Source organism: Tachysurus fulvidraco, chromosome 9 (genome assembly GCF_022655615.1).
Source record: "Tachysurus fulvidraco isolate hzauxx_2018 chromosome 9, HZAU_PFXX_2.0, whole genome shotgun sequence".
NCBI lineage: Eukaryota > Metazoa > Chordata > Actinopteri > Siluriformes > Bagridae > Tachysurus > Tachysurus fulvidraco.
Window position 1 is genome coordinate 23147444 of NC_062526.1, and position 10000 is coordinate 23157443.

Here is a 10000-nt window from a genome sequence, read left to right on the forward strand (position 1 = left end):
TCTTTGCTACTATTTCTTTCTTCATTCTCACCTTTCTTCTCGTCCTTCTTCTTACTCTACTCCCTTCCTTCCCCCTCTCTCACTTTTCCATCTTAAAATTCTTCCTTATCACCTTTCTTCTCGTCCTTTCCTTGTCACCTTCACTTTTCTGACTTTTTCTTTCAATCTTTCCTTCCTTCCTTCTCACTCACTTCTTCATCTTTCCTTCCTTCTCACTCACTTCTCTTTCTTTCCTTCCTTTACCTTCTTTATTTTGTTCCTTCTCCAATTCCTTTATTCCTTCTCACTTTTTCCATCCTTTCTTCCTTCCTTCTCACCCTTCTACTCTTCCTTTCCTCCTTACCTCTTTCCTTTTCTTCCTTCTCTTCTCCATTCCTTGTTTTTTCTCACTGCCATCTTTTCCTTTTACCTTCATTCGTATCTTACCTCTTTACTTCCTCTTGTCCTTCATCTATCTGTCTCTCCCCATTTCACACCAATCTAATCATCACTTTTCAGACTCCTCATCCTCCCTCCTCTTCTTTTTTTTTATACCAATCAATACATTCTCATCTTTTTTCCCATTCATCCAGTTCTCCAGTATCCAGTTTTCCCCAAGCATATCCATCTTATTTCCCTTCTGTATATTAAAATCTCTCTCTCTCTCTCTCCACTTTCTTCTAATCCTAGAGAGCTCCCTCACCAATCTAAGTCCATCTCTTCACCCTCCTCTTTTTTATTCTTACGTTCATTTCTGCTTAGACCATTGTACTTCCTTTTCCATTCTGATCTTTTCTTCCTCCCTCATCTCTTTCCATCCACAGTTCACTTCTTCCTTTCTATTTTAATTCTGATATTTACTCCATTACTTCTCTCTTAATCCTCGCTGTCTCTTTCAGTCCCTTTCCTACTTTTCTTCCTTACTTTTTCCCTCCATCACTGTTCCTTGTTTCCTCCCTTCTCCCTTCTTTAATACTTTTTCCTGCCTTAAGTTTTGCTTTCCTTTTCTCTTATTCCTCCTTCATACTTCTGTTTCTTTTCACTTCCCATTAATCTGTCCCTGTTTTCTTTCCTTTATTCCTTTCTATCGTTTGTCCTTTCTTTTCTTTCTCTCCGTCCTTCCTTCCTTTTCACTTTTTTCATCTTCACTTTCTTCCATCTCACTGCTATTCATTTCTTCCTATACATGTTCGCCTTAATCACTTCTTTCTCCTCCTTCCTTTTTCCACCTCTTCTTTCTTTTCTTGCTTCCTCACTTCCTTCCCGCCTTTTCTTCCTTTAAACCTTTATGATTATTATTATATACCTTCCTTCTTCACTGTCTTTATCTGTCTCTTTTCCCCCCATTTCTTATTCTACACCATTCTTTTCCCATTTTGTTTCGTTTTCTCTTACAGGCGTCTGTCCTCCTCTGCTTGTTTGCGGAGTCTCTCCTCTTCCTCCCTCCTCTTCTTCTCTTTCTCCATCTCTTGTTGTATGCGGCGCAGTCTCTCTCGCTCCTCCTCCTCCTGCTTCTGTTTCTGCATGGCACAGAGGAGGCTCTCGGAGCGTTTCACCAGCGCTTGATGCTCGTGATCCATGTCTATGCGGCTCATCACGGTGCTCTATGAAGAAGAAGAAGAAGAAGAAGAAGAAGAAGAAGAAGACAGAACTTTAATTTCATGATTTCATTTGATAAACATTTGTTTTATTTCCTAAGGTTTCTTTCCCCAATGTTCTTCAGTATGTTCTCAGATCAAACCCACACTTCTTCCCTCTAAAGCCTATCTTTAATATCTTCCCCCTGATTCTCTTAATTCCTCACTCCAAGTTCCTCGGTTCTACACCCCCGATATCTCCTTCCTCTTCTACACATGCATGGTTTCAAGATTTTTCTTGCTTCTGTCTGATGCAACATAGTTATTTCTTCAAACATCCCTTTTTTCCTCCTTGCTAGGTCCCTCGGTTCTCCTTCCAAACCCATTAGTTACATTTCTGGCATTTATCAGACACTCTTAAGAGCCTTGCTCAGGGGCCCAGCGGTAGCAGCTTGGTGGACCTGGGATTCAAACTCATGACCTTCTGATCAGTAGTCCAATGCCTTAACCACTAGGCTACCACATCCTTCTACATCCTTCAATTCTTCTTCCCAAATTCATCAGTTCTTCTTTCCAGAGCAATAAGACCTTCCTTCCAAATCCCTTTTCGTCTTTCCTTAGGCTCTTGTTTATTCTATTCCATGTCCCTCATCTCTTGTTTCCATGTTAGTCCTTTCTTTTACATCCCTCAGTTCCTATCTACCCTTTAGGCGTTACTCGTTTTTGATCCCATGTTCTTCCTTTTCATCCCATTTATTCGTTCTCTCCGCATCCTTTAGTCCTTTCCCTTCCAGGTCTCTACTCTCCGTGTCTCTTGGCGTCTTTCTTCCTACGTGCAGAGCATCTCATGATACGTCCTCTAACGTTTCCTCTATCGCTTCTTCACTCATGTTCTATTAGTTGTTGTTTTTTCCTTTGGAGCTCTTGATGTCTTTCCTTCCACGTACTGTACCTTGCTTCCGAGCGAAACCTCAGAGAGCTCTTTACTCCTTCTCTCCCTGACACATTAATATCCATGAGTGTTTAACATATTCGTGAAAGCCATCAATCCAGATGCCAATCATGTTTAACACTTGACACTGTCTGCTATTGATTTAAATAATAGAATCAGTGGCCAAAGAGACACAGCCTCGGAGCTGGTTAATATGCACCAGCAGCTGCTCAGATGGCATCGTTCGACGTCTCGCTGAAATCCAGGAGCAGATGGTGACATGTTTAAGAGCACCGTGAACCGATACCACGAGCTTTAAGAGATGCTAGGCTATACACGGGCTTTTCTTAACATGACGATCAGTTCCGCAGACTGTAGGGAGGAAAAAGAAACGAGGGATATGAAAAGAAGAACGGGTGGATGTTCCATTTTTTCCCATTTCTTCTGTCCTCTTAAATTCTTCATTTGCACACACACACACACACACACGCGCACACACACACACACACACACACACACACATACATACATATATATATTCCATATCCCACATCCTTTTGTTCTACCACTCTACAACCATCAGACCTAGGATCCAATCATCCAAAGGTCTATGCTTATTGCCATCCATTCTTCTCACCTTTGACCTTTTGGTTCTTTCCTTAATGCCCCTTGATTTTTTATTCCATCTAATGTGCCTCCTTTTTCCCTCTTTTATCTAAGTGCCTCAGTTCTTTCTTTTATGTCCCTTGGTGTTTTAACTTTAATGTCCCTTACCTTTTCTCTCTTAGTTCTTTCCTTCATGTCCACCAATGTCCCCCAGTTTTTACTTCTATGTTCCTCGCTTCTTTCCACCACATCCCTAGGATTTTCCTGCATGGTACCTTGTTACCTCCCTCCAACATTGCCTAGTTCCCCCCAACCCCCCAACAAAAGTCCCTCAGAGAACAATCCTGGGACACCGAATAAACCATGAGAGGTTTTCTTCCTTATCAGATCTGCCTGTATAATTATAACAAGTGTTCAGACGCACCTTTGACTGCTGATTTTGTCTAATTACTTTCATTTGTTTTTCTTTCGAAGCCTAAGGTCATATTTCATTTTACCCCCCCCCCCCCCACACACACACACTCCTCCCCCCAACACTCATTGATTCTCACTTAATCAACAATCCTGTTTGCTTTAAAAAGACAAAGTTGCCATAAGGTGCTTATGTGACAAAATGTCGGTGTAATCCTGTATGATGTGATAATGAAAGGTGAGAACAAATACTAGGCATACACACACACACACACACACACACACACACACACACACACACACACACACACACACACCTTAATCTTCAGCATGAGTGTGTCGATGGAAGCATCCAGGTCCTGGATCTGTTTGCTCATTTCCTGTTTGCTCTCTTTAAGGCCGGTCGCTGCCTCCTTGAGCATGCCAGTCTGCTTCTTCAAGCTGCGCAGCTTTACCAGGCCATCAATGCTGATGCACACACACACACACACACACACACACACACACACACACACACACACACACACACACACACACACACACACACAATTTTAATCAAACCTCTATTCAAGATTCCAGTGCACAGGTGACCTCAGCCTGATGACTTTAACTCCCAGAATTAAAGACTCCAAAACAGACGGATGGTTTAATTACGCAGCTTTATCCAAGGCACCACTTCCACACGCTTTTATTATTCCCACATTTATTACCGTATCGTCATATTAATTTAACTTCTTACGTCCATTAGAGCAATTTTACATTTAGGCTGAAGGTCCCGCTGTACCGTTCTTTACATGATGGATGCCTTAGCTATCCCAATCCCTCATTAAATCTCGATGTGTGAGTTAAATATCAATCCAAACCTCATATCACCTTATATCGTTATCATATATCACATGTATAGCTTTCACCAAAAACCGAGAAACATAGGAAATCATTAGCTACGCAAACCACCGACAGCTTAATTCCTGATATGCTAGCATGTTAGCATAGCTGAATGGAAAGCATAGATAGCAGCAGGTGATAACTGATTACAGTGATGCCTCGAGATACGAGTGCATTGACATGCGAATTTTTTGAGATACGAGCTGTGATTCTATCAAATTTTTGAGATACGAGCATCCGAGCCGCCGCCGAAACAAAGATCCTCAACAACCACGTGTGCTCTGAAAATAGAATAGACCCCCGTATAACAGAACCACTAATCATGTATTAGATATGCTCGCTTACGCGTTTTTGGAAAGTAATGGATAAATAAATAATTAAATAATTAGAGAGAGAGAGAGAGAGAGAGAGAGAGAGAGAGAGAGAGAGAGAGAGAGAGAAAGAGAGAAAGAGAGAGAGAGAGAGAGAGAGAGAGAGAGAGAGAGAGAGAGAAATATGTGGAGATTTATGACGTAAACTGGTACAAGGAGTGTGAGTTCCGGCTCGGTGGAGTCGGGGTTGTAGGAGGGAGTTTAGATCGTGGCAGCAGCGAAGCGCTAGAGCGGCTATATGAATGGGAATTTAAATTGTCGGGTAATATGGATGTCGTAACCGGATTGGTGCGTGTCGTGGACAGCTGATTAACAGCTGATGCACGCTTGATGACGTGGCCTGCCAGAACTAATGCGATGCTTGATTTAAGTTTGTTAATTTCAGTGAAGTTTAGTTAAGTTCCATTTAAGTGTAAAGTAGCATTAAGAGTGTACAGTAGCGAGTAAGTGAACGAAAGCGAAAGTGTACGTACGAGACAAAATTCCTCCTCCTCCGCATGTTTAATCCCCCCTCAACTTCCGTGCGCATCTTCCGTAAAGTAAAACCAGTTTATTTTAACATTCTCTTTTATTACTGTATGATTTTATACAATATTTGTCATTTATAAATACAGCATAACATACATACATAAACAAAACAACTGGAGTGGAATTTTGCGAGCTGGAACGGATTAATGGGATTTCAATTCATTTAAACGGGGAAAATTTAAATGAAAATTGTGAGATGCGAGCAATTTGAGATGCGAGCAAGGTCACGGAACGAATTAAACTCATATCTCGAGGCATCACTGTACATTCTCATTCTTAGTGTTTAGATCGGTTAGAAATTTTTATCTCCTTGAAGCTAAACATTCACCGTAGGAAAGTCACTTAAAAGTCACTGACACTTAAAAGTCAGTCACAAAACAAACCTAATTAGTTATTTCTCACATCTGCTTCTGCTTGCGTTTCTAAAAAATGAGCCATTCTTCGCTAAACCCTCCGATTTAATGCGACTCCACAATTTAGCCTACGCAGCTGTTTTCCCAACAAAGCAACACTTCTGTAATATCTCCTCTAGTAATGAAGGATTTATAGAAGATGCTGGCTAATAGGATTTCAAATCGTATCAACATTGTGAAAGCGAAATACTAATTTTGTCCGTTTTAATCCCGGTCCATGGAGTAACGTGGGGTTCTGAGGTAATGAATGCTTACCGAGGTTTGTGTTTTCTCTTGCACAGCCACATGCGTACGGTCTTCTGCATCTTAACGCAGGAAGTGGCCCGGTATAACATCTTATTCTTCACTACGCGGAAGAACGAAAGAAAGAAGTTCCATGAAAAAGTTGCTTTATATCACCAGCTATTTCATACCACAGCATGACTGAATTCTTCGTTCTGATTGGTCAGAAGGTGTTGATTTATTTTCTATAGCTTTTAATTTAGTTTAGTATTAACAATCTTAAAAACTCTTGTCAATATTTAACATTGTCTAAAGGGATAGATATAAAGGGACTCCCTTAAACATTTATGGAAGGAGTCTCCAGTGCCGGTCTGTAATTTGTGAATGTATATCCATGTGTATGTATGTATATGGATTTTTAAGTCTATGTACATTTCTATATTTCTATGTTTATGTATGTTTATGAAGTATATCTATATATATATACATATCTGTGTGTCTATGTATGTGAAAACACTGACCGGCATTTCAAGCCAAAAAGTGAGAACGGTGTTGGTGTGTGTGTGTGTGTGTGTGTATGTGTGTGTGTTTGAGACATACGTTTGATGACGGACAGAGCACACCACTGCACCTTCTTCCAGCGGCTGCAGATGAGCCACTTGTTGACCTGTTTCACCAGTTCAGCCAGATGATCCGGATCCGACTTCATTATCTGGTCAAACTCTTTAAACTGGTGCAATAAAAGAAAGAAAAAGAAAAAGAAAAAGAAAAGGACAGAGATGGATGGATAAATGGATGGATAGAAAACATTCTTAGTGGAAAGTGTACTCCAGAATTTATTCATTCGATTAACACTATACTAATGCGATTTCCCTAAATCCCTGCCTCTTTTGCTACTGAATCTGACACACACACTCACACACACACACACACACAAACACACACACGCACACAGACACACACAGACACACACGCACACAGACACACACAGACACACGCACACACACGCACACACACACAGGCACAGACACACACACACATGCACGCACAGACACACACACACACGCACACACACACACACACGGTCACAGCCTTATGATGGAGAAATGATTCATTTAAGTGCAAATCTAGCTGCCATCTGCTGACTGCAGTTGACTCTGTACTGTAGCTGGTGCCGCTCTCATTACACCAAGCCGTATTCCTCTCATCAGAAACATCTCTGCTCCCTTTCCGGCTGCTGATTGAACCCTGAATCCTTCTTACCTTTCCAGGTCTGAAGAAAACTCGAGTGAGTCCAAACTTGTAGTCGTGTTCATTCAGGCCCAAAGCTTTGAACAGAGCCTGTGCAGTGCAGGAAGAACAGACACGTGTTAAAGATGTCAGGAACAGTTTACACAGAGATTCAGTAATCTTTCATTAAAACACGTTTATACCAAAACACTTAGATTCTACATTCCTACGGTAGGGATTTATCTTTGCAGTGTGCCTCGGCCCTCCGTAACCAATGACTACCGTTAATACACTCGTTTAAATACAGTATTGTTTCTATAGTAATGGCTAATTTAACATGTGTTACAGATTTCTGTTACAAAACTGTTATGTAATATTTATGGAAGGAGTCTCCAGTGTCAGGTCTGAAAGAAAGAAAGAAAGAAAGAAAGAAAGAAAGAAAGAAAGAAAGAAAGAAAGAAAGAAAGAAAGAAAGAAAGAACTATGTGAGCTGTATGTGAGAACTATGTGAGCTGTATGTGACAACCTGAGATTTATGTAAGCTGTATGTGAGCTGTATGTAAGCTGTATGTGAGAACTATGTGAGCTGTATGTGAGAACTATGTGAGCTGTATGTGAGAACTATGTGAGCTGTATGTGAGATCTATGTGAGCTGTATGTGAGAACTATGTGAGCTGTATGTGAGAACTATGTGAGCTGTATGTGAGAACTATGTGAGCTGTATGTGAGAACTATGTGAGCTGTATGTGAGAACTATGTGAGCTGTATGTGAGAACTATGTGAGCTGTATGTAAGAACTATGTGAGCTGTATGAGCTGTATGTGACAACCTGAGAACTATGTGAGCTGTATGTGAGAACTATGTGAGCTGTATGAGCTGTATGTGACAACCTGAGAACTATGTGAGCTGTATGTGAGAACTATGTGAGCTGTATGTGAGAACTATGTGAGCTGTATGAGACAACCTGAGAACTATGTGAGCTGTATGTGAGAACTATGTGAGCTGTATGAGCTGTATGTGACAACCTGAGAACTATGTGAGCTGTATGTGAGAACTATGTGAGCTGTATGAGCTGTATGTGACAACCTGAGAACTATGTGAGCTGTATGTGAGAACTATGTGAGCTGTATGTGAGAACTATGTGAGCTGTATGTGAGAACTATGTGAGCTGTATGTGAGAACTATGTGAGCTGTATGTAAGAACTATGTGAGCTGTATGAGCTGTATGTGACAACCTGAGAACTATGTGAGCTGTATGTGAGAACTATGTGAGCTGTATGAGCTGTATGTGACAACCTGAGAACTATGTGAGCTGTATGTGAGAACTATGTGAGCTGTATGTGAGAACTATGTGAGCTGTATGAGACAACCTGAGAACTATGTGAGCTGTATGTGAGAACTATGTGAGCTGTATGTGAGAAATTATATGTGACCTTGCAGAAGAGCCGAGGGTCTAGACGGCAGAGTTTGGGAGGCATGTATTGCTTGTACATGTTGTAGAGCTCGTGGAAGGGAGCGCGGGACGGGAAGCCACCCTGCATCAAGTCCAGCACTGACACCATCCCTGTGAGAGATTAAAGAGATTAGCTCACTTCCTGTGTTGTAAAAGGCTTCAGTAAAATCGATCATGACTGGAACAAAGAAATTCACAACTTGATTGATTAGATTTGGGGACTGAGGTTAGACCCTGAGCCTGAAATACAACATCTGTCTGAACACGACTGCAGCCATCGATAGATCAGACCACCAGAATGGCCCACCAGTTTATTGACCACTTTCATCAATAAAAGTCCTTTGTGGCCCCAATTCAATCTTGCTCTCGGTCGAGAAAACATCAGTCATGTGGATGAAACTACGTGTAGTAGGTTAAATATGGAGGTGAACAAAAGCTGCACTAGAATAGAATCATAAAAACATGACTGTGTTTATACTCGATGATCTAGACAAGTTCTTTCACCTGTCAACCGATAGAGTGATAGAACTGATAGAATCTATACTTTACTAATGTAAACATCTGCATCTATCTATCTATCTATCTATCTATCTATCTATCTATCTATCTATCTATCTATCTATCTATCTATCTATCTATCTATCTATCTGTCTTTCTGTCTTTCTGTCTGCCTGTCTGTCTCTGTCTGCCTGTCTGTCTGTCTGTCACCATCCATCCATTTCTCCTCCATTCAGAATCCAAGGGTAAGGGAAAGAAAGAAAGAAAGAAAGAAAGAAAAAAAAAGAAAGAAAGAAAGACAGACATGTCCCACATGACACACACACTGAGACACACACTATGAAACACACACTATGACACACAATGAAACACACAATGACATACGATGACACACTATGACACACAATGACACATAATGACACACACAATGACACTATGACACACAATGACACATAATGACACACACAATGACACTATGACACACAATGACACATAATGACACACACAATGACACTATGACACACAATGACACATAATGACACACACAATGACACACAATGACACACACAATGACACACAATGACACACACAATGGCACACTACACTACGATACACAATGACACACACGATGACACACGAGACACAATGAGACACTATAACACACTATGACACACACAATGACACTATGACACACAATGACACATAATGACACACACAATGACACACACAATGACACACTACACTACGATACACAATGACACACACGATGACACACGAGACACGATGAGACACTATAACACACTATGACACCCTACATGACTGCCTAAACTCCACAGAAGCACTAACCTGAACACTGGAGCTGTGACAGGATCTGTGCGCCTTCAAACTGGTGGCTC

General features: G+C 41.1%; 1 protein-coding gene across 6 annotated transcripts in view; it reads right to left on the reverse strand.

Moving 5' to 3' along the window:
- The window catches only part of myo6a (myosin VIa), a 93399-nt gene that overhangs the window by 21549 nt on the left and 61850 nt on the right, over positions 1-10000 (reverse strand). For all 6 annotated transcript variants that reach the window (XM_027177127.2, XM_047818636.1, XM_047818635.1 and 3 more), the window contains exons 20-26: positions 9951-10000; positions 8587-8717; positions 7187-7264; positions 6524-6653; positions 5957-6047; positions 3822-3972; positions 1375-1583 (exon numbers count right to left, since the gene is read on the reverse strand). The exon at positions 9951-10000 is cut by the window's right edge and continues 44 nt beyond it. In XM_027177127.2, the coding sequence (XP_027032928.2) occupies positions 1375-1583; positions 3822-3972; positions 5957-6047; positions 6524-6653; positions 7187-7264; positions 8587-8717; positions 9951-10000 (840 nt within the window). The remainder of the gene's footprint in view (positions 1-1374; positions 1584-3821; positions 3973-5956; positions 6048-6523; positions 6654-7186; positions 7265-8586; positions 8718-9950) is intronic.